This window comes from Mauremys reevesii, linkage group 24 (genome assembly GCF_016161935.1).
Source record: "Mauremys reevesii isolate NIE-2019 linkage group 24, ASM1616193v1, whole genome shotgun sequence".
In the NCBI taxonomy this organism is placed as follows: Eukaryota; Metazoa; Chordata; order Testudines; family Geoemydidae; genus Mauremys; species Mauremys reevesii.
In genome coordinates, this window is record NC_052646.1 from 12232003 (window position 1) to 12255858 (window position 23856).

A 23856-nucleotide genomic window follows, 5' to 3' on the forward strand; every position below is an offset into this window, starting at 1 on the left:
GTGGAGGGGTGGAGGCTGGGATCCGGGGAACATGAACCAGGAGCCCCAAGGCTGTGGGTCTGGGGAACAGACCATATGGTACAACCCTGGCCTGGGCCTCAGGGCTTCTCCAGCTGTTCCCTCTCTGCTTCCAGCACAGGCCTGGCCGCAAGCAGCATTCCCAGCCCACTGCAGCCAGAGCCAGCCCTGCCCCAGCATTGGGCAGGGGAGACCCCGCCTGGGGCACAGGGAGCTAAGGGCCAGCTGCTGCTATAGCGAAAGGCAGGACAGCACCTGCCTGGGACAGTTGGGCCCTTCGCTCTACCCCCCTACCTGCCACCTCCAACCTGAGACTGGGGCTGTCATGCAGCACAGGGGGGCATGTGGGAGCTGTCCAGGCAGCACAGGTCCCCAGCCACCTACACTGCCCCAGAGGTCTGGGACCCTGGGTCAGGCCACAAGGACAGACACCAGCACTCCCTGCAGAGGCGTGGGGCTGGGTTTATTGGAGGGATTTCAAGCCTGCCCCACGCTCCCCCCCATAGCCCCTCATTTGTAGAACTCGTGCTCCTGCTCATCCTTCTTGATAACCGTCTTGTACGCCTTCTCGAAGTCCTTGGCCAGGACGATGTAGCGGTTCTCCCGCACAGCCAGCATGCCGCCCTGTGCATATGGAGACATGTGAAGGGGCGATGCTGGATGCAGTAACCCCACAACCCTGTTCTGTGCACACATGTGGGGATACTGCTGCCAGGCTCAGTGACCCCCACATTCTGCCCTGTGCACACGGATGAGGAGGGGGATACCAGGTGCAGTGACCACCCCCAATCCTGCCCTGTGCACAATGGGCATAGGCATGGCAGGGAGGGAGGGTTCTGAGCACAGTGACCCCTCCTGCACATACAGGTACATGTGTGTGGGGGGCATGATACTGGGTGCAGTGACTCCTGCCCCATCCCACCATGTGAACGTGCGGGTGGGTGGATGGGGGGGGATGCCGGGCACAGTGACCCCTCCCACCCCATGCACATGCGCCCAGCAGCAGAGGACTCCATAATCTCAGAGTCAGGGCTTCAGCCTGCCACTCTGTGGCAGTGGCAGGGGTCCTGCTGGCTTGGGGGAGCAGCGGGGATCCCTGGAAAAGGAGCAGGTCACAACACACACAGTGCCACCCTCAGATATCACAGTGTGGGGACCCCAGCCCCCCACACTCACCTCCTGGCAGATGGAGTTGATGTCGGCACCTGAGATCTTATCCGGCCGGGCCACATCTGGGGAGGAGTGAGGGAAATGTCTGCACAGCAGCTGAGCTGGACCATGGTGAGAGGGCCCCTGGGAGCCCCTGCCACCCCGACTCCTCCCCCACACACCAGGAGGCCAGTAAGGCTGACAGGGGACTCTGATGGGCTTCTCACAGCCTAGGAGCAAGTGGGCTCCCCAGAGGGATGGGATCGAGCTCGAGGGCCTGTGAGGCTCCTGGGCAGGGGGGAAGGGGCAGATCAGCATGGCAACAAGCCCAGAGGACCCAGTCAGGAGGAGCGGGCGTGTTGGAGTCAGAGGACGTGTCTTTTGGCGAGTGCCCCCCAACCCTTTCTGGACCCTGTGGATCCGGAGGCACAGGCAGGAGCCAGCTTCACCCCATCCCCCCTGCTCCTGAGTGGAACCAGACAGCACCGGCTTGGCTATGCCAGGTTCCCCCTGCGAATCCTGGGCCCTCCTGCCTCATTGCTCCAGCCTGAGCCAGGCCCAACCCCCTGCCCTGTGGGCTGGCATCAGGCTGTGTCCGTCTGCCCGCTCTCAATGAAGCGATCAGTCCATGTGCTGAGCCAGGCACTGCCCAGGAGGAGGCAGCCCCAGCCATGCCCTCTCCTGGTACTCCCCCTGTCCAGCCGCGTGTCAGAGGGGAACAGGACAGCTTCCACCTGCCATGCCAGCTGCTGTGACCCAACCCCACCCTGACCCCATCCCTGGAGGGGGGCCAGAAGACACCCCCTCCAGCCAGCCCTGCCCAGGGACAGGAGGGGTTCTTGGGTCAGTGCATCCCCTGCATGGCCCATCTGTGTGTGAGACACAGGGAGCACAGGGGTAGAGCTGTAGCCTAGGTCACTGGGTCAAGCCCTTGTGGGGCAGCGCAGGGCTGACGGGCACCTTCTTATGAGCTGGGCTTGAGCCACCCCTTCCTCAGTGCTGGGTACCCAGTGGGATGCAGCCGCCCTCCCTTTGCTAGCCAATGGGACGCAGCCTCCCTCTGTGCTAGGCACCCAATGGGACACAGCCTCCCCCCCGTGCACCCCCATGCCAGCCAGCCAGCGAGCGGAACACAGCCTCCCCCTGTGCTAGGCACCCAGTGGGACACAGCCTCCCCCCCGTGCACCCCCATGCCTGCCAGCCAGCGAGCGGAACACAGCCTCCCTCTGTGCTAGGCACCTAGTGGGACACAGCCTCCCCCCCGTGCACCCCCATGCCAGCCAGCCAGCGGAACACCGCCTCCCCCTGTGCTAGGCACCCAATGGGCCACAGCCTCCCCCCCGTGCACCCCCATGCCAGCCAGCCAGCGAGCGGAACACAGCCTCCCTCTGTGCTAGGCACCCAATGGGACACAGCCTCCCCCCCGTGCACCCCCATGCCAGCCAGCCAGCGAGCGGAACACAGCCTCCCCCTGTGCTAGGCACCCAGTGGGATGCAGCCGCCCTGCCATGGCCCCCAACGCATGCTGGGCACTCAGCTGGACATAGTCTTCCTGCTGTGCCACCCCTCCGCCCCCCCATGCCGGGCTCCAGGCAGGATACAGTCCTCCAAGTCCACCTCCTCAGACAGGTTCATCTTGCTGGTGATGGTGGAGAAGATGAGGCGCTTCTGGCGCCGGTCAGGCAGGGGGAACTCGATCTTGCGGTCAAGGCGGCCAGGCCGCAGCAGGGCGGGGTCTAGTGTGTCTGCCCGGTTTGTGGCCATGATCACCTGGAGGAGAAGAAAGCATGATCACCCCGTGACGCTGTGCTCTATCGGGTTTTATAAAAATATGCTAATGAGTAAATATAATGTAACTGAAATCTGCTTCATGCAAAAGGTCTCTTGTAAGGTATCATTACAAAGCTTATAATCTACTGTGTGTGATGATCCTATTTGTATAAATGTACCACTCTTGTATCTGAAACTAGAAATATGAAGTATCACTTTGAGGGTCTATTGTAATTATGCAAAGTGTGGGCCGTTACTGGTAGTTTGAAATCTTAATGGCTCCCATCAACCAGGACAATTGACTGTGGATGGCTCTGTTTGCAGGCAGGCCTGCAAGTGAGTGAGGCTGGGAGGAATAAAGGCTTGGGGTCTTACAGTGACATGCGATCATGTCACATGAACTGGAATCCATCTTTAACCGGGTGCTTTTCCAGTGATGGGGGGTGGAAACCCAGAGGGACAAAGGATTCCCACCTTATGCAAAAAATATATAAAGGGGTGGAACGAGGAGAGGAGCCATCACGAAGAAGCCCCTAGCTACCACCTGAGCTGAAACAAGGGCTGTACCAGGGGAAAGAATTGTGCCCAGGCCTGGAAGGTGTCCAGTCTGAGGAAAAAGCCATACTGAAGCATCGCTGAGGGTGAGAATATCTGTATTCAGTTTAATTAGACATAGATTTGCGCATTTTATTTTATTTTGCTTGGTGACTTACCTTGTTCTGTCTGACTAACAAATTTATTTCAGCATAAGCTTTCGTGGGCTACAGCTCATTTCTTCGGACACATAGAATGGAACATGCAGACAGGAGATATTTATACATACAGAGACCATGAAAAGGTGGAAGTATGCATACCAATAGGAAGAGTCTAATCAATTGAGATGAGCTATCATCAGCAGGAGAAAAAAAACTTTTGAAGTGATAACTGAGATGACTCACAGAAGGTGTGAGGAGAACTTAACATAGGGAAATAGATTCAATTAGTGAAATGACCCAACCATTCCCAGTCTCTGTTTAAACCTAAGTTAATTATATCTAATTTGCATATTAATTTGAGTTCAGCAGTCTCTCTTTGGAGTCTGTTTTTGAAGGTTTTTTGTTGCAAAATTGCCACCTTCACATCTGTCACTGAGTGGTTAGAGAGGTTGAAGTGTTCTCCCACTGGTTTTTGAATGTTATGATTCCTGATGTCAGATTTGTGTCCATTTATTCTTTTGCGTAGAGACTGTCCGGTTTGGCCAATGTACATGGCAGAGGGGCATTGATGACACATGATGGCATATATCACGTTGGTAGATGTGCAGGTGAACGAGCCCCTGATGGTGTGGCTGATATGATTAGGTCCTATGATGGTGTCACTTGAATAGATGTGTGGACAGAGCTGGCATCGGGCTTTGTTGAAAGGATAGGTTCCTGGGTTAGTGTTTATTCACCGTGATTTTAACGATTTCCATCCCAGCATCAACCTCAGCCTAGACCAATCCACACAAGCGGTCCATTTCCTAGACACTGCTGTGCTAATAAGCGATGGTCACATAAACACCACCCTATACCGGAAACCCACTGACCGCTATACTTACCTACATGCCTCCAGCTTCCATCCAGGACACACCACACGATCCATTGTCTACAGCCAAGCTCTAAGATACAACCGTATTTGCTCCAATCCCTCAGACAGAGATAAACACCTACAAGATCTCTATCAAGCATTCTTAAAACTACAATACCCACCTGCTGAAGTGAAAAAACAGATTGACAGAGCCAGAAGAGTACCCAGAAGTCACCTACTACAGGGCAGGCCCAACAAAGAAAATAACAGAATGCCACTAGCCATCACCTATAGCCCCCAACTAAAACCTCTCCAGCGCATCATCAATGATCTACAACCTATCCTGAAAGATGATCCCTCACTCTCCCAGATCTTGGGAGACAGGCCAGTCCTCGTTTACAGACAGCCTCCCAATACTCACCAGCAACCGAACACCATACAACATAAACACTAACCCAGGAACCTATCCTTGCAACAAAGCCCGATGCCAGCTCTGTCCACATATCTATTCAAGTGACACCATCACAGGACCTAATCATATCAGCCACGCCATCAGGGGCTCGTTCACCTGCACATCTACCAATATGATATATGCCATCATGTGTCATCAATGCCCCTCTGCCATGTACATTGGCCAAACCGGACAGTCTCTACGCAAAAGAATAAATGGACACAAATCTGACATCAGGAATCATAACATTCAAAAACCAGTGGGAGAACACTTCAACCTCTCTAACCACTCAGTGACAGTGGCAATTTGAAGGTGGCAATTTTGCAACAAAAAACCTTCAAAAACAGACTCCAAAGAGAGACTGCTGAACTCGAATAAATATGCAAATTAGATACAATTAACTTAGGTTTAAACAGAGACTGGGAATGGTTGGGTCATTACACTAACTGAATCTATTTCCCTATGTTAAGTTCTCCTCACACCTTCTGTGGGTCATCTCAGTTATCACTTCAAAAGGTTTTGGGTTTTTTTCTCCTGCTGATGATAGCTCATCTCAATTGATTAGACTCTTCCTATTGGTATGCATACTTCCACCTTTTCATGGTCTCTGTATGTATCAATATCTCCTGTCTGTGTGTTCCATTCTATGCATCCGAAGAAATGAGCTGTAGCCCACGAAAGCTCATGCTGAAATAAATTTGTTAGTCTCTAAGGTGCCACAAGGACTCCTGCTCTTTTACGGATACAGACTAACACGGCTGCTACTCTGAAACTTGTTCTGTCTGTTACTACTCAAAACCACTTAAATCCTACTTTCTGTATTTAATAAAATCACTTTTTACTTATTAACTCAGAGTATGTATTAATACCTGGGGGAGCAAACAGCTGTGCATCTCTCTCTCTCTCTCTCTGTTATAGAGGGCGAACAATTTATCAGTTTACCCTGTATAAGCTTTATACAGGGTAAAATGGATTTATTTGGGTTTAGACCCCATTGGGAGTTGGGCATCTTAGCGTTAAAGACAGGAACACTTCTGTGAGCTGCTTTCAGGTAAACCTGCAGTTTTGGGGCAAGTAATTCAGACTCTGGGTCTGTGCTGGAGCAGATGGGTGTGTCTGGCTCAGCAAAACAGGGTGCTGGAGTCCTGAGCTGGCAGGAAAAACAGGAGCAGAGGTAGTCTTGGCACATCAGTTGGCAGCTCCCGGAGGGTTTCTGTGATCCAACCCGTCACACACCCCTCTGCTCATCCCCAATGGGAAGACTCAGCCCCCTGGGTCCTGCCCCCTCTGGCCTTGCTGGGACAGCAGTACCCCATCCCCCCACACCCCTCCAGCCTGACTGGGACAGCAGTGCCCCTACCCCCATTCAGCCCCCCACCTCCCACAGCCACAGGGAGAAATCTGGGGGCTGGCACAGCAATGCCCGTCACTCCACATCCCAGCCCCTGCTCTTCCGCACCTTGACGTTGACGTTCTGGTCAAAGCCATCCATCTGGTTGAGCAGCTCCAGCAGGATTCGCTGCACCTCCCTGTCGGCTGGGAGAGGGGCACAGCCTGGTGAGCGGGGCACCTGGAGAACCAGCGCCAGGCACGGACACCCCTGCCCCATCTACCCCTTCCCCTGCCCACCCTCACTCTGCCGGCCCTGCCTAACCCACCTCCTTCCCCTTCCCACCCCTTATCCCCTCCCCTCAATCTCCTGCCCCTATTGTCCCCACCCCATGCACCTAGGTCCTGCCCACCACTGCCACCCCAGATTTGCACATCTCCGCCACTACCCCCAACCCTGCTGCCCCAACCTCCCTCGCAGTCCCACCGTGGGACTGGCCAGAACCTGGGGAGTGAGGGGCTCGCCCACGTGTAACACTGACATCTACAAGGAAGGGGGTGGGGGCTGCAGCTCTTTGCTCCCCCTGCCTGCTGGGACTTGGGTCCAGTGCCCTAGAGGGGAGAGGCCCCATGTCCATTCCCGCTCCCTTGAGCCAGCCCTGGGGCCAGATAGGAGATTGCTCCCCCAGAGGGGCAGGGCCAGTGCCCCACCCCCTGCTCACCTCCTGTCTGGGCGTCGAAGCGCTTGGTGGCGATGGCATCAATCTCGTCTATGAAGATGATGGCGGGTGCGTTCTCCTTGGCCAGCCTGAAGACGTCCCGCACCATGCGCGGCCCCTCACCCAGGTACTTCTGTACAAACTCTGAGCCCACCACACGGATGAAGGCAGCTGGACAGATGGGCAGACAGCATTAGTGCCCCCCTCCAGCCCTGGCCGTGAGAGATACCCCCCATGGGACAGGCACTCCCTGGGACAACCCACAGGCTCCCTGTGCCACACAGTCCTGGCACCAGCCCGTGGCACCTGCAGTACCAACCCTCCTGGGCACAAAGCCGGGGCCTTTCCAGACCTTGAGCCGGGACCACAGGTCGCTTGGCACCTTTGCACTATAGAACCCAGGCATCCTTGACAGATTCCCATGGTATCAGATGGGCACTGGTGTTCCCCCTTCCCCGCACAGTCCAGCATCCTGCTCACCTGTGGTGTGATGGGCCACAGCTTTGGCCAGCATAGTCTTCCCACAGCCAGGGGGGCCGTACATCAGGACGCCGCGTGGGGGGTCAATGCCAATCTGAGGGGGACAGAGGGTTACTGGGGGCTCCCCCATCCTGCCCTTGAGGAGCCCAGGAAACTGGTGGGCTGGGGTCCTGACACCAGTCACACCCGGTGCAGCCCAGAGTCAAGGGTTCTGTGCCTCTCCTGATCTGACAGTGACTTGCCAACCCCAGCCCAGCCCCCGAGCGCACAGCCCTGGCCCCCAGGAGCTCTCCTAGCTGCAGGGCACAGTGAGAGGAGCTCCCATGCTCGGCCTGCAGGATGGAGCTCGGCCCCAGCGCAGGGCACAGCCACCCAGGATGTAGTTGCAGCCGGCCCAGTCTTGGCGGCCCCCCCCCCCCCCCCACACACACACTCACCTGCTTGTAGAGCTCAAAGTGGGTGAGGGGCAGCTCCACGGCCTCCCTCACCTCCTGCTTCTGGATGTCCATCCCACCAATGTCAGCGTACATCACGTCCGGTTTCTGATCTGTGGGCACACACCAGGGCTGAGCCCAACATGGCTAGGGGACCCATGCCTCCCCTACCCAGCCCAGCCAGGGGACCTCCGCTCCCCACAAAACCTACACCCCCTGCACGCACAGCACACCTAGGAGAACCCCACCCCCCTGTCCAGCACAGCCGGGGGACCCCCACCTCCCCTGTCCAGTACTCCCCTGCATGCCCAGCATGGGCGTGAGACTCCTGCACACCCATGGGACTGCCACCCCCCGCACACCCGTGGGACCCTCAACTGCCCAGCACAGCTGGGAGACCTCCATCCCCATAGGAACTGGGCACACTGCTCCCTATGGCACCGGCTGCCCCTGGGGCTGGCGCAGGGAGCACCCACCTGATGTCAGCATCATAATGCTGCTGTCAGCCTCAGGTGGCAGCACATCCACCAGTGCGTTACTGTGCTTGTGCAGGGCCACCGAAGCGTTGGGCTTCAGCAGCTCCCGGTCAATGGTGCTCAGGATCCGCACGTAGTAATTGGAGCCTGTGGGTGAGAGGCAGACGGGGGTAAGCCAGGCAAAGCTGGGGGCTGGCCCCCTGTGCGCAGCTCCCCTCTCCCACAATCCCCTTCCTCGAGCCCTCCAGCTGCACCTGTGGTAGAGCCCACAATGGCCGTGTTCTGGTCCACGGCCTCTAAGAACTGGCCTATGACCAGCGGGATGCTCTGGATGCGCTTCACCTCCTCCTGCGCGTGCAAGAACTCCTTCTTCAGGTTCTTCTGCTCATCCTTGATGTACTCCTCCTGCACCTCCAGGAACTCCAGCTCCTGCTGCAGCTTCTATGGACGGACAGACAGACAGACAGACAGCCCGTCCTCCCTGCTCTGCTCAGGAGCCTGCAGTAGCTGCTAGAGGAAGTGGCTCCAAGGCCACGGGCCGGGCACCAGGCATCTCCCCGCTCAGCACTGTGGCTGGGTGCCCTTGCAGGGAAGTGGGCTTCCAGGGGCACTGTGCAGCCGAGGGGAATGGAAGAACCAAACCCACCAGAGGTTACTGGGGCCCAGATCTCCCAAGTCCCTGGCCTCACAACCCTGGTCAGAAGTGCCATCAGATCCCAAATCCAGGACAAGAGCACATGCTGCCCCCACCTCGGGGCCTGCCACCCCAGCCTGCCACCCACTGCTCCCGCCGAGGGCATCCCCCTCAGGGCCTGCCGTCCCAGCCCCCTATCCCCACACACCTCCCATCCAAGGGCAACCCTCTCCCGCCACCCCAGCCCCCAGCTCACTTTGTAGCGGCTGTAGAGATCCTCCAGGTCCTCGGGCTCCGGGGCAAGGAAGGACAAGCCAGTCTGAGGCCTGGAGATAGCCAGCGCAGGCAGCTCATCCTAGGACAGCCACAGACAGGCAGGGTGAGAGCTGGACACCCCAGAGTGCCGTGACCGCAGCTCAGGGGAGGAATGAAGCTCCCTCTGAGCAGCTAAGGTCTCACACCCGATCTGATCCCACCCAGCTGCTGGGGTGCCAAGAACTGGGGCCCTGAGCCCAGCTGGGCAGCAAGAGTCAGACACCCCCCCCCCATCAGATCCCTAGGGGGACTAGAGGGACACCAGAGATTTTCTGACCAATTTGAACGAATTCAAATCACCTGGGCCAGATGCTATTCACCTGAGGGTGCTGAAGGAATTAGCTGAAGAAATATCAGAGCCACTGGCGATAGTATTTGTAAACTCATGGATGACAGGAGAGGTCCTGGAACACTGGAGAAGGGCTAACGCGGTGCCCACATTTAAAAAGGGGGAAAAGAAGGAGCCAGGGAACTATAGACCAGTCAGCCTGGCCTCAATACCTGGGAAGGTACTAGAGCAGTGTATGAAACATTCCATTTGCGAACACCTGGAGGATGAAGGGGTGATCACCAGCAGCCAGTATGGATTTACCAAATCATACCAAATCAGCTTGATTTCCTTCTTTGACAGGATTTGGTGGATAGGAGGAATGCAGTGGAAATAATATACCTGGACTTCAGCAAGGCTTTTGATTAGGGCTGTCAAGTGATTAAAAAAAACAATTGTGATTAATTGTGCTATTAAATAATAATAGAAAACCATTTATTTAAATATTTGTGGGTGTTTTCTACATTTTCAAATCTATTGATTTCCATTACAACACAGACTACAAAGTGTACAGTGCTCACTTTATTTTTTATCATAAATATTTGCACTGTAAATTTCAATTCACCTAATACAAGTGTTGTAGTGCAATCTCTTTATCATGAAAGTTGAACTTACAAATATAGAATTATGTACAAAAAAACTGCATTCAAAAATAAAACGTAAAACTTCAGAGCCTACAGGTTCACTCAGTCCTACTTCTTGTTCAGCCAACTGCTCCAACTGACAAGTTTGTTTACATTTGCAGGATTTAATGCTGCCCGTTTCTTGTTTACAATGTCACCTGAAAGTGAAAACTGGCATTTGCCTGGCACTTTGTAGCCAGCGTTGCAAGATATTTACATGCCAGATGCGCTAAAGATTCACATATCCCTTCATGCTTTGACCACCATTCCAGAGGACACGCGTCCATGCTTATGGCAGGTTCTGCTTGATAACGATCCAAAACAGTGTGGACCGATGCATGTTCATTTTCATCATCTGAGTCAGATGCCACCAGGAGAAGGTTGATTTTCTTTTTTGGTGGTTCGAGTTCTGTAGTTTCTGCATTGGAATGTGGCTCTTTTAAGACTTCTGAAAGCATGCTGCACACCTCGTCCCTCTCAGATTTTGGAAGGTAAGTTCAGATTCTTAAAGCTTGGGTCAAGTGCTGTAGCTATCTTTAGAAATCTCACATTAGTATCTTCTTTGTATTTTGTCAAACCTGCAGTGAAAGTGTTCTTAAAACGAACAACGTGCTGGGTCATCATCTGAGACGGGCATAACACGAAATATGACAGAAAGCAGGTAAAACAGAGCAGGAGACAAAACTCTCCTCCAAGGAGGAGAGTCACAAATTTAATTAATGCATTTTTTTTTTTTAAACAAGCATCATCAGCATGGAAACATGACCTCTGGAATGGTGGTAGAAGCATGAAGGGGCATATTAATGTTTAGTACATCTGGCACGTAAATACCTTGCAATGACAGCTACAAAAGTGCCATGCGAACACCTGTTCTCACTTTCAGTCAACATTGTAAAGAAGCTGGCAGCTTTATTGCCTGTAAATGTAAACAAACTTGCTTGTCTTAGCAATTGGCTGAACAAGAAGTAGGACTAAGTGAACTTGTAAGCTCTATAGTTTTACATTGTTTTGTTTTTGAGTGCAGCTATGTAACAAAAAACCCCCCTGTAAGTTGCACTTTCATGATAAAGAAATTGCACTGCAGTACTTGTATGAGGTGAATTGAAAAATACTATTTCTTTTGTTTATAATTTTTATAGTGCAAATATTTGTAATAAAAAATAATATAAAGTGAGCATGGTACACTTTGTATTTTGTGTTATAACAAATCAATATATTTGAAAATGTAGGAAAACATCAAAAATATTTAAATAAATTTCAATTGGTATTCTATTGTTTAACAATCTGATTAAAACTGAAATTAATCACGATTGTTTTAGTTAATCATGTGAGTTAACCGCGATTAATACTTTTGACAGTCCCACGTGACAGTCTGATAAGTAAGCTGGAGAAATGCAGACTCGATAGAACTACCATTGAGTGGATACATAATTGGTTAAACAACCGCAAACAAAGAGTAACTATTAATGGAATGATGTCAGATTGGAAGGAGGCATCAAGTGGGGTTCCACAGTGATCTGTTCTGGGTCCAGTGTTGTTTAACATCTTTATTAATGACACAGAAATAGAAAGAGAGAGCATACTGATCAAATTTGCAGATGACACAAAGCGGGGATGGTGGGGGTTTGCAAACACTTTGGAAGATAGAGCTAAAATTCAGAGAGATCTTGATAAATTGGAGAACTGGGCTATAGGCAACAAAATGAAATTCAACAAAGACAAATGTCAGGTGCTACACTTAGGGAAAAAAATCCAAATGCACACATACAGAATGAGGGATTACTGGTTTGGCAGCAGCAATGCTGAGAAGAATCTGGGAGTTGTGGAGGATCACAATCTCAGCATGAATCAGCAATGTGATGTGGTTGCAGAAAAAGCAAATGCAATTTTAGATTGCATTAACAGAGACCCAGCATGCAAGTCATGGGAGGTAACAGTACCACTCTACTTGGTGCTGGTTAGGCCTCAGCTGGCGTACTGTGTTTAGTTTTGGTCACCAATGTCTAGAAAGGATGTAGAGAAACTGGAAATGATCCAGAGGTGAGTGACTAAGATGATCAAAGGGATGGAATGCAAACCATCTGAGCAAAGGCTGCAGGAATGGGTAGATTTAGTTTGGAAAAGAGGAGATTAAGGGGAAACATGATAGTGGTCTTCAACTACTTGAAAGGCTGCCATAAAAAAGATGGAGAAAAGTTGCTCTCTCTTGCCACGGAGGGCAGGATAAGAGGCAACAGGTTCAAACTACAGCACAGATGATTTATATTAAATCTCAGAAAAAACTTCCTAACAGTAAACAACAGTAGGCCAATGGAACAGACACCTAGGGAGGTTGTGGAAGTTCCTTCACTGGAAGTTTTCAAAAGGAGAACATAACATAAGAACATAAGAAAGGCCGTACCGGGTAAGACCAAAGGTCCATCTAGCCCAGTATCTGTCCCATCTCACAGGCGAATGTGGCCAAATGCAGGAGGCTGAAGGAGTGAAACCTAACAGCATGATCATCTGATCTCTCTCCCTCCATCCATCCATCTCCATCCACACAGAGGAGAGGACACCATTCCATTCATCCCTGGCTAATAGCCATTATGGACTTTAGCCCCCATGAATTATTCCAGTCCCCTTTTAAACATTTATATTCCTAGCCTCCCTCTCCTCTCTCCTCCTCAAGGAAGGAGTTTGGTTGACTGTGCTGTGAAGAAGAAAGAAGAACTTCCTTTTTTTTGTTTTAAACCTGCTGCCTATTAATTCATTTGGTACTTCTTCTTTTATTATGGGAATAAAAGTAAATAACTTTTCTTCTCTCACTTCTCAACATCATCATTTTTTTTATATATCCCCCTCCCCCCCCCCCTCTCTCTCTTGAAAACTGAAGAGTCCTAGCCTCTTTATCTTTTCCTCATATGGACCTCTCCCCTCCCTAAATTTTTTTAGTTTTTTTTTCTTTCTTTTTTTTCTAGTGCTAGAATTTTTTTTTTGAGAGAGAGAGACATCACATCACAGTATTCGAGATGTGGGCGTACCATGGATGTACCATGTACGAGATGTGGGCGTACAGCTGGAGCCATCTGTCTTGGATGGTTTAGACCAGGGGTAGGCAACCTATGGCACACGTTTCAATGGCACTCACACTGCCCGGGTCCTGGCCACCAGTCGGGGGGGCTCTGCATTTTAATTTAATTTTAAATGACGCTTCTTAAACAGTTTAAAAACCTTATTTACTTTACATACAACAATAATTTAGTTCCATATTACAGACTTATAGAAAGAGACCTTCTAAAAACATTAAAATGTATGACTGGCATGCGAAACCATAAATTAGAGTGAATAAATGAAGACTCGGCACAGCACTTCTGAAAGGTTGTCGACCCCTGGTTTAGACGCAACAAATTCTGCATCTTGGCAGGTGCTTAGACTAGATGACCCCTGCGGTCCCTTCTAGCCCTATGAGTCTAGATAGGTCAAATAGCAGAGAGAAATAGGAGTGGGGCCTAGTGGTTAGTGCAGAACTCCTGGGTTCTACCCTGGCTCTGGCATGGAAGGGGGTATAGTGGTTAGAGCAGGGAGGCTGGGAATCAGAACAGATAAAAATTGATTTTTAATGAATTAGTTTGTCAAAATTTAAATTGGATTTTTTATTTAAATTAAATTCAGGTTAAGAAAAATGAATCAATTTTAAAATAAATCTGAAACAGACATCTTATGTTATGTCCTAAATTTACTATAACCTATTGAAATAATGAAATACCATTATCCAGTGTAAAGCCATACACATTTGCTGATATAGTCTATAGAACAGTGGTTTTCAAACTTTTTTTCTGGTGACTTAGTTGAAGAAAACTGTTGATGCCCACAACCCAATGGAGCTGGGGATGAGGGGTTTAGGGTGAGGGAGGGGCTCAGGGCTGGGTCAGAGGGTTGGGGTGCAGGAGTGGGAGCTGCAGAGTGGGGCTGGGAATGAGAGGTTCAGGGTGTGGGAGGGGCTTTGGGATGCAGGAGGGGGCCAGGGCACTAGGCTGGGGATGAGGGGTTGGGGGGGGGGGGGGCCTCAGGGCTGGGGCAGGAGATTGGGGCACAGGGTTACCTCAGACAGCTCCCAGTCAGCAGCGCAGCTAAGGCAGGTCTGGTTCCTAAGTGGAGGCATGCAAGCCTGCCTAGGTGCCGGGCCTGCTGCTGGCCACTTCCAGGGCGCAGCGCAGTGTCAGAACAGGTAGCGAGTAGCTTGCCTTAGCCAGGCAGCACCGCCGACAGGACTTTTAACAGCCCGGTCGGCAGTGCTGACCAGAGCTGCTGCGACCCAGGGTCTTCCATTCCGCAACCCAGTACTGGGACGTGACCCGCAGTTTGAAAACCAGTGCTACAGAAAAAGTCAGGCCACCAAACCAGTAAGTCAGTGGCTGGAACTAGAGTTTGGGAGAGGGCTAAACCAGCCTTTGCTGCAGCGCAGAGAGGACATTGCCCTCACTGCAGTTCCATTCATTGACCAGTTTACTCCACATTAAGAAACAAAATGGGAGTTAAAAAAGCAGGAAAGCTTGTTTTTCTCTTCCAGTCTATGAATACAAGCGAGCTGAGAGAGCACCAGCTGAGCGGTGAACAGCGGAAAGGCTAACAGAGGGAGTTTGACTGAGAGATGGCCTGGGGAGAGCCCACTGAGGCATTCAACTTGCAGGCTTCTCTGAGTAGTTGCTGCAAAAGCTGAGGAAGCTCTTAGAAGGAAGGTGCTATGGATGGTGAGCGATCAGCTGTTGTGACCTGCACAGGATGTGCCATGTTTGTTTTTCTTGCACAGAATAGAAGCAACTTTGTACAACGTGCAAGCTGGTCTCAAGGTCTGGAGAAACAAGTATTGACCCTGCATTGCATAAGAGAAAATGAAGATTTCCTGGACAGATGTCAGGATATGCTTCTACGGGCACAACATTCTGAAGAATCAGAGCAGGCTGTGCAGTGGAGACAGAAGGACGGTGAAGAAATTTGGCAGCATGTGACCTCCAGAAGAAGAAAGAGGAGCGTCCATGTACCAGCAATGCAGATACAGGTGAGCAACCATTTTCATGTTCTTTCCACAGGTACTAACGCGGAGAGTGGACTAGATGATACATCTGAGGGAAGGGAGCAGAAGGAGACTCCACCGACTGGAAGGCATGAGATGTACTGTCCTAGGGATGGGGGTTCCATGACCACCGCTCCCAAGAGGAGGAGGCAGGTGGTGATGGTCGGCGACTTCCTCCTCAGGGGAACTGAGTTATCTATCTGCCGTCCCGACCGGGAAAACCGAGAGGTCTGCTGCTTGCCAGGAACTAGGATTCATGATGTGACGGAGAGACTGCTGAGACTCATCAAGCCCTCGGATCACTACCCCTTCCTGCTTCTCCACATGGGCACCAATGATACTGCCAAGAATGACCTTGAGCGGATCGCTGCAAACTACGTGGCTCTGGGAAGAAGGATAAAGGTGTCTGAGGTACAAGTGGTGTTCTCGTCCATCCTCCCTGTGGAAGGAAAAGACCCAGATACAGACCGTTGAATCGTGGAGGTCAACGAATGGCTACGTAGGTGGTGTTGGAGAGAAGGCTTTGGATGTTTGACCATGGGATGGTGCTCCAAGAAGGAGGAGTGCTAACAAAGAGTGGGAAGAGCATCTTCGCAAGCAGGCTGGCTGACCTAGTGAGGAGGGCTTTAAACTAGATTCACCGGGGGAAGGACACCAATGCCCTGAAGTAAGTGGGATACCGGGAGGAAGCACGAGCAGGAGAGTGCAAGGGGGAAGGACTCCTGCCTCATACTGAGAAAGCAGGACGATCAGCGAGTTATCTTAAGTGCCTATACACAAATGCAAGAAGTATGGGAAACAAGCAGGGAGAACTGGAAGTCCTGGCACAGTCAAGGAATTATGATGTGATTGGAACAACAGAGACTTGGTGGGATAACTCACATGACTGGAGTACTGTCATGGATGGAAGGACAGGCAGGGCAAAAAAGGTGGGGGAGTTGCATTGTATGTTAGAGAACAGTATGACTGCTCAGAGCTCTGGTATGAAACTGCAGAAAAACATGAGAGAGAGTCTCTGGATTAAGTTTAGAAGTGGGAACAAGGTTGATGTCATGGTGGGAGTCTGCTATAGACCACCAGACCAGGGGGATGAGGTGGATGAGGCTTTCTTCCGGCAACTAACAGAAGTTACTAGATCACAGGCCCTGGTTCTCATGGGAGACTTCAATCACCCTAATATCTGCTGGGAGAGCAATACAGCAGTGCACAGACAATCCAGGAAGTTTTTGGAAAGTGTAGGGGACAATTTCCTGGAGCAAGTGCTAGAGGAACCAACTAGGGGCAGAGCTCTTCTTGACCTGCTGCTCACAAACAGAGAAGAATTAGTAGGAGAAGCAAAAGTAGATAGGAACCTGGGAGGCAGTGACCATGAGAGGGTCGAGTTCAGGATCCTGACACAAGAAAGAAAGGAGAGCATCAGAATACGGACCCTGGACTTCAGGAAAGCAGACTTTGACTCCCTCAGGGAACTGATGGGCAGGATCCCCTGGGAGAATAACATGGGGGAGGGGAGTGGAGGAGTCCGGGAGAGCTGGCTGTATTTTAAAGAATCTTTATTGATGTTGCAGGAACAAACCATCCCAATATGTAGAAAGAATAGTAAATATGGCAGGCGACTAGCTTGGCTTAACAGTGAAATCCTTGCTGATCTTAAAATGCAAAAAAGAAGCTTACAAGAAGTGGAAGATTGGACAAATGACCAGGGAGGAGTATAAAAATATTGCTCAGGCATGCAGAAGTGAAATCAGGAAGGCCAAATCACATTTGGAGTTGCAGCTAGCAAGAGATGTTAAGAGTAACAAGAAGGGTTTCTTCAGGTATGTTAGCAACAAGAAGGTGGTCAAGGAGTATGGGCTCCTTACCGCTTTTTTTTTGCCTCTGTCTTCACGAACAAGGTCAGCTCCCAGACTACACCTCTACCTCGATATAACACGACCCGATATAACATGAATTCAAATATAACGTGGTAAAGCAGCGCTTCGGGGGGAGGGAAGGCGGGGCTGCGCGCTCCAGCGGATCAAAGCAAGTTTGATATAATGCAGTTTCATCTATAACAGTAAGATTTTTTGGCTCCCAAGGACAGAGTTATATCGGGGTAGACTATGCACTGGGCAACACAGCATGGGGAGGAGGTGACCAGGCCTCTGTGCAGAAAGAAGTGGTTCGGGACTATTTAAAAAAGCTGGATGAGCAGAAGTCCATGGGCCCGGATGCACTGCATTCGAGGGTGCTAAAAGAGTTGGCGGATGTGATTGCGGAGCCATTGGCCATTATCTTTGAAAACTCATGGCGATCGGGGGAGGTCCCAGATGATTGCAAAGAGGCTAATGTAGTGCCCTTCTTTAAAAAAGGGAAGGAGGTGGATCTGGGGAACTACAGGCCAGTCAGCCTCACCTCAGTCCCTGGAAAAATCATGGAGCAGGTCCTCAAGGAATCAATTCTGATGCACTTACAGGAGAGGAAAGTGATCAGGAACAGTCAGCATGGATTCACGAAGGGCAAGTCATGCCTGACTAATCTAAATTGCCTTCTATGATGAGATAACTGGGTCTGTGGATGAGAGGAAAGCAGTGAATGTGTTATTCCTTGACTTTAGCAAAGCTTTTGATACAGTCTCCCACAGTATTCTTGCCGGGAAGTTAAAGAAGTATGGGCTGGATGAATGAATTATAAGGTGGAGAGAAAGCTGGTTAGATTGTCAGGCTCAACGGGTAGTGATCAATGGCTCCATGTCTAGCTGGCAGCCGGTATCAAACGGAGTGCCACAAGGGTCGGTTCTGGAGCTGGTTTTGTTCAATATCTTCATTAATGATCTGGAGGATGGTGTGGACTGCACCCTCAGCAAGTTTGAAGATGACACTAAACTGGAAGGAGTGGTAGATACACTGGAGGGTAGGGATACGATACAGAGGGACCTAGACAAATTAGAGGATTGGGCCAAAAGAAATCTGATGAGGTTCAACAAGGACAAGTGCAGAGTCCTGCACTTAGGACGGAAGAATCCCATGCACTGCTACAGACTAGGGACTGAGTGGCTAGGAAGCAGTTCTGCAGAAAAGGACCCTGGGGTTACAGTGGACAAGAAGCTGGATACAAGTCAACAGTGTGTCCTTTTTGCCAAGAAGACTAACAGCATTTTGGGCTGTATAAGTAGGGGCACTGCCAGCAGATCGAGGGACGTGCTCGTTCCCCTCAATTCGACATTGGTGAGGCCTCATCTGGAGTATTGTGTCCAGTTTTGGGCCCCACACTACAAGAAGGATGTGGAAAAATTGGAAAGAGTCCAGTGGAGGGCAACAAAAATGATTAGGGGGCTGGAGCACATGACTTATGAGGAGAGGCCGAGGGAACTGGGATTGTTTAGTCTGCAGAAGAGAAGAATGAGGGGGGATTTGATAGCTGCTTTCAACTACCTGAAAGGGGGTTCCAAAGAGGATGGATCTAGACTGTTCTTAGTGGTAGCAGATGACAGAACAAGGAGTAATGGTCTCAAGTTGCAGTGCGGGAGGTTTAGGTTGGATATTAGGAAAAACCTTTTTCACTAGGAGAGTGGTGAAGCACTGGAATGGGTTACCTAGGGAGGTGGTGGAATCTCCTTCCTTAGAGGTTTTTAAGGTGAGGCTTGACAAATCCCTGACTGGGATGATTTAATTGGGGATTGGTCTTGCTTTGAGCAGGGGGTTGGACTAGATGACCTCCTGAGGTGCCTTCCAAGCCTGATATTCTATGATTCTATGACAAGATCTATTAGCTCTAACATCCTGAAGTAGTGCACTATGCAGGACTTTTTAAATCCTGCTCCAGCTATTATGGAGGCCAAGGCTCTATCTTTACACTGTGACAGGAAGCAATCAGTACATTTTACTAGTTACAGAACAGTAGCTGTTTAACAGTTTCAGTAGCTGGCTATCTAGTTAAATAAACCATTTATTAACTCAGCTAACTTTTAAGGGAAAATATGGTTCAATAACTTTCCCTCTCAGTATCCAGAATGTTTATGGTAGTTTTAGGGGGGAGGGATAGCTCAGCGGTTTGAGCATTGGCCTGCTGAACCCAGGGTTGCGAGTTCAATCCTTGAGGAGGCCACTTAAGGACCTAGGGCAAAAAAATTGGTCCTGCTAGTGAAGGCAGGGGACTGGACTAGATGACCTTTCAAGGTCCCTTCCAGTTCTAGGAGATTGGTATATCTCCAATTATTTTATTTTTTTTTAAGTTAATGAATAAAACTAAAATGCTGAGTTTGTACATTTCAATGGAATTTGAATTGTCATCAAATGGGGTAAAAACATATACATTAATAATCTAGAAAATAAATCAAATATTCTCTACATACTAACATCATAAAAAAATGGAGACACTAAGAATCTGAATAAATGCAAATTAAGCTCCCTAGTGACTCCGGGTGGACCCTGGGCTCTGAGAGGGGAGGGGAGAAGTAGGGGAGCCCAGACTCTTCGGTTCCATGCCTGGCTCAAGGGGTGGAGGAAGAGAGGAGGGGAGCCCAGATTCATGGGTTCCATTCCTGGCTCGGGGGGTGGGGGAAGAGAGGAGGGGAACCAGGGGCGGCTCCAGGCCCCAGCACGCCAAGCACATGCTTGGGGCGGCAAGCCATGGGGGGTACTCTGCCAGTGCCATGAGGGCGGCAGGCTGGCTGCCCTCGGCGGCTTGCCTGCGGAGGGTCCGCTAGTCCTGCAGCTTCAGCTGACCACCCGCAGGCATGCCTGCGGGACGTCCGCCAAAGCCGCGGGACCAGCGGACTGTCCGCAGGCAAGCCACGGGAGGCAGCCTGCCCGCCATGCTTGGGGCGGGAGGCAGCCTGCCCGCCATGCTTGGGGCGGCAAAATTCCTAGAGCCGCCTCTGAGGGGAACCCAGACTCATGGGCTCCATGCCCAGTGGGGGATGGGACAAAGCCAGACTCTTAGGTTCCATGCCTGGTTGGGGGTAGGCAGATTCTCAGGCTCCATGCTTGGCAGGAGGGAGGAAGGAGCCCGGACTCCTGGGTTCTGTGCCCCGATCTGGGGGGTGGCGGCCGGGAGGAGCCCGGAATCCTGGGATCTGTGCCCGGATCGGGGCGCTGAGGAGCCCGGACTCCTGGGTTCCGTGCCCGGATCGGGGCGCTGAGGAGCCCGGACTCCTGGGTTCCGTGCCCGGATCTGGGGAGGGGGCGCGGAGGAGCCCGGACTCCTGGGTCCCGTGCCCAGATCTGGGGCGGGGCGGAGGAGCCCGGTCGCCTGGGTTCTGTGCCCGGATCTGGGGGTGGGGGGGCGCGGAGGAGCCCGGACTCCTGGGTCCCGTGCCCAGATCTGGGGAGGGGGCGCGGAGGAGCCCGGACTCCTAGGTTCCGTGCCCGGATCGGGGCGCGGAGGAGCCCGGACTCCTGGGTCCCGTGCCCGGATCGGGGGCGCGGAGGAGCCCGGACTCCTGGGTCCCGTGCCCGGATCGGGGCGCGGAGGAGCCCGGACTCCTGGGTCCCGTGCCCGGATCGGGGCGCGGAGGAGCCCGGACTCCTGGGTCCCGTGCCCGGATCTGGGGCGCGGAGGAGCCCGGACTCCTGGGTCCCGTGCCCGGATCTGGGGGGGGGCGCGGAGGAGCCCGGACTCCTGGGTTCCGTGCCCGGATCTGGGGGTGGGGCGGAGGAGCCCGGACTCCTGGGTCCCGTGCCCGGATCTGGGGCGCGGAGGAGCCCGGACTCCTGGGTTCCGTGCCCGGATCCGGGGGCGTGGAGAAGCCCTGACTCCTGGGTTCCGTGCCCGGGGCGGGAGGGGGCGGGGGAAGAGCCCGCACTCCTGGCCGGGCCGCCGTGACTCGGCATCTCCCCAGGCGCGTGGCGGCAGCCGGGCGCGGGACCCGCGGGTGGGGCGGAACCGGAGCTAGTCCGAGCGGAGCGGAGCGGGGCCGGGGATCCCTGAGCCTCCCCCGGCCGGTCCCCCTGTCCCAGCACCTGGGTCTTCTCCACCAAGATCCCGATTTCCTCCATCTTCCCTCCGCCTCGGATACCTCGGGCCGCACCGGGGCTGCTGGGAGCTGGAGACGCTCCCCTAGGCGCGGGGGCTGCTGGGAGCCGTAGTTCCCCCGGCGCGGGGGCTGCTGGGAGCTGGAGACGCTCCCCTAGGCGCGGGGGCTGCTGGGAGCCGTAGTTCCCCCGGCGCGGGGGCTGCTGGGAGCTGGAGTCCTCACCACGACCCCGTATGGGTTTTCCCCTTCCCTCAGTCCCTGCGTGCCCGGTTAGCACCCCAGTGCAACGAGGCAGAGCCGGGAGCCGCCCCCAGGGACAGGCTCAGGCTCTGTGCACACTCAGGCAGCTGCCCTCTAGCCAGGCAGTCGGCCCAGGCTCTGGCACAGAGGTGGGCAAACTACAGTCCACAGGACTGTCCTGCCTGGCCCCCAAGATCCTGGCCCAGGACGCTCGCCCCCGGCCCCTCCCCGCTGTCCCCCTCCTCCACCGGCACAATGCTCTGGGCAGCTGGGCTGTGAGCTCCTGGAGCAGGGTAGCTGCAAAGCCCAGCCTGACCTGGTGCTCTGTGCTGCATGGTGGCGGCACGGCACGGCTCCAGCAGGGCGGTGCGGCTGTAGCGCCGCCAGCCACCGGTGTTCCATGCAGCGCGGTGAGGGAGCAGGGAGGGTTGGATAGAGGGCAGGGGATTTCAGGGTGGGGGGCAGGGATGTGGATGGTGGTGATGGGGGAATGGGGTTGAATGGGGGCAGGGGCCACAGGGGGGCAGTCAGGAAGGAGGGGGGTTGGATGGGGCGTCAGGGGACAGAAAGAAGGGGTGGTTGGATGGGGCAGAGGGGGTCCAGGGACAGTCAGGGGACAGGGACTGGGGGGGGTGGATGGGGCAGGTTTCCTGGGGTGGGGATCAGGGAACAGGGGTGGTAGGATGGGGCAGGAGTCCTGTGGGGGGGGGCAAATAGGTGGGGCCTGGGCCATGACCCCCTCCCCTAACCAGCCCTCCATACAATTTATGAAACCCGATGCGGCCCTCAGGCCAAAAAGTTTGCCTGCCCCTGCTCTGGCAAGACTCAGGTAGCGTCGCTGACACCTGGGGCAGCTACCCCTTGTCACGGACTCACAGTTTGTGCCCACTTTTGGCCCCGTGTGGTCCCTGGGGAGAACCCCCTTCAGTGTGACAGCCCTTCTCAGTGGTCCACTCTCTCTCAGGGGTTAAGTCACTCCGCCTTCTGGAACCACATCTCTCTGAAGCTTAGGACATTTGTCTCTCGCTGTGGGCCCCCTCAGGGAGTCCACTGGCTCTGGACCCCTGGGACCTCCACTCCCAGAGGGAATAATGCCACCCTGATCTCTAGACCGGAGCGACTCTCAGCAGCATAAAACAGGAGGGTTTATTGAGTGTCTGAACCCAGCATAGGAAACTCTCAGGGCCTTAGGCCTGGCATCCCTCAGCACAGAACATCTAATCTCTCCTGCATCCACGTGGGCTCTGCCTGCTCTCTCTCTCCAGTCTCTTCCCAGCTGGGCATCTGGTATCACTGTTAGGTAAAAAGCAAGTCCTTACTCACCTCTCCAGCACCCGAGTTTGTGCGGAGTTGGTATGGGGCTCACAAATCTGTCTGAGACCAGACAATTCGTTGATCAACGGGCTCACACCATCCTTAGCTTAAAAGCTTCGGAGTAAGTGTGGCAAATTTATTAGGGGTGAGCATCAATGTTTATACACAGAAGTAAACAAAGTGATTAACAGATCATAATGGTCATGCATAATCAAGATTCTACAGGATAAAACAGGTTAAAATGTAAATTAGAAAAGACAAAGGAGGAGATGGCTGCTTATTGGGAGGGGGGGTGTCATGAGTAGTTCGCAGGTCAGAGCTTTGATTAAAAGTTTCAGATAGAGACATCAAGTCTGGGTTAAGTTTAAACTCATGAAAAGTTCAGACTCAACATTCCTCCATTTGTAGCTTTGGGATAACTATTTACCAAAAGCTACACCCCATTTTAAGGAGCCAAGGGCCGCTTGGCAATTTCAGCCTGGGCCAACTTGAAGAGAGTAAGGCCTTTGGCTGAAGTAGGAAAAGAATAAACTGACCCACATGAGTTTATGAGGGAGGGGACTCACTGAATACAGCAACACAGTATTATAAGGATTACTATGGCCCCAACAATACCCACCAAGAGTTTTTTAACCCACCCAAATCCAGGCAGCCAATTCCATAAGGCTCCCCACCAATCATAAGGTGGCTGGCCAGAGGAGTAGTTCTTAGCCATTTCCCTTAGATGTTTGGTACGTTGAAAAGTGTCAGGGTAGGTGTCGTTTACAAAAACACAGCATTCTTCATTTATGAGGGCGCAAGTTCCTCCTTGGGCTGCTAACATTATGTCTAAAGCCATTCGGTTTTGCAAAGCTAACTGGCGCAGCTGGGACATTTCCCCGGCCTGATTCTCAAATAGGGTCGCAGTTTCATTGGTTACCCTGAGATATCTGTTAATTGGCACTCCTGTTTTGTCCCATGTAAGATTGTGTTGGACTGGATCTTTCACTCTAGCCGGTGGCATCCAAGTCATATTA

The 23856-nt window shown here is 52.5% G+C and overlaps 1 protein-coding gene across 1 annotated transcript; it reads right to left on the minus strand.

The window, feature by feature from the left end:
- Positions 1-379: 379 nt before the first annotated feature.
- Positions 380-21429, minus strand: PSMC4 (proteasome 26S subunit, ATPase 4). Its single transcript, XM_039513563.1, has 11 exons — positions 21273-21429; positions 9265-9363; positions 8629-8815; positions 8375-8521; positions 7902-8011; positions 7465-7558; positions 6988-7155; positions 6396-6472; positions 2769-2937; positions 1195-1250; positions 380-642 (listed from the first exon to the last, which is right to left on the minus strand). The coding sequence occupies exons 1-11, from the start codon at positions 21306-21308 to the stop codon at positions 529-531; spliced, it is 1257 nt and encodes a 418-aa protein (XP_039369497.1). The 5' UTR covers positions 21309-21429; the 3' UTR covers positions 380-528.
- Between the last annotated feature and the right edge of the window lie 2427 nt (positions 21430-23856).

Excerpts from the sequence above, each read along its gene's own strand:
- PSMC4 (XM_039513563.1), bottom strand. The coding sequence starts at position 21,308 with ATGGAGGAAATCGGGATCTTGGTGGAGAAGACCCAG. Across the intron at positions 8,012-8,374 it reads CATTATGATGCTGACATCAG|ATCAGAAACCGGACGTGATG; the intron begins GTGGGTGCTCCC and ends GTGTGCCCACAG. Across the intron at positions 6,473-6,987 it reads CTTCGACGCCCAGACAGGAG|CCGACAGGGAGGTGCAGCGA; the intron begins GTGAGCAGGGGG and ends CCCCTCTCCCAG.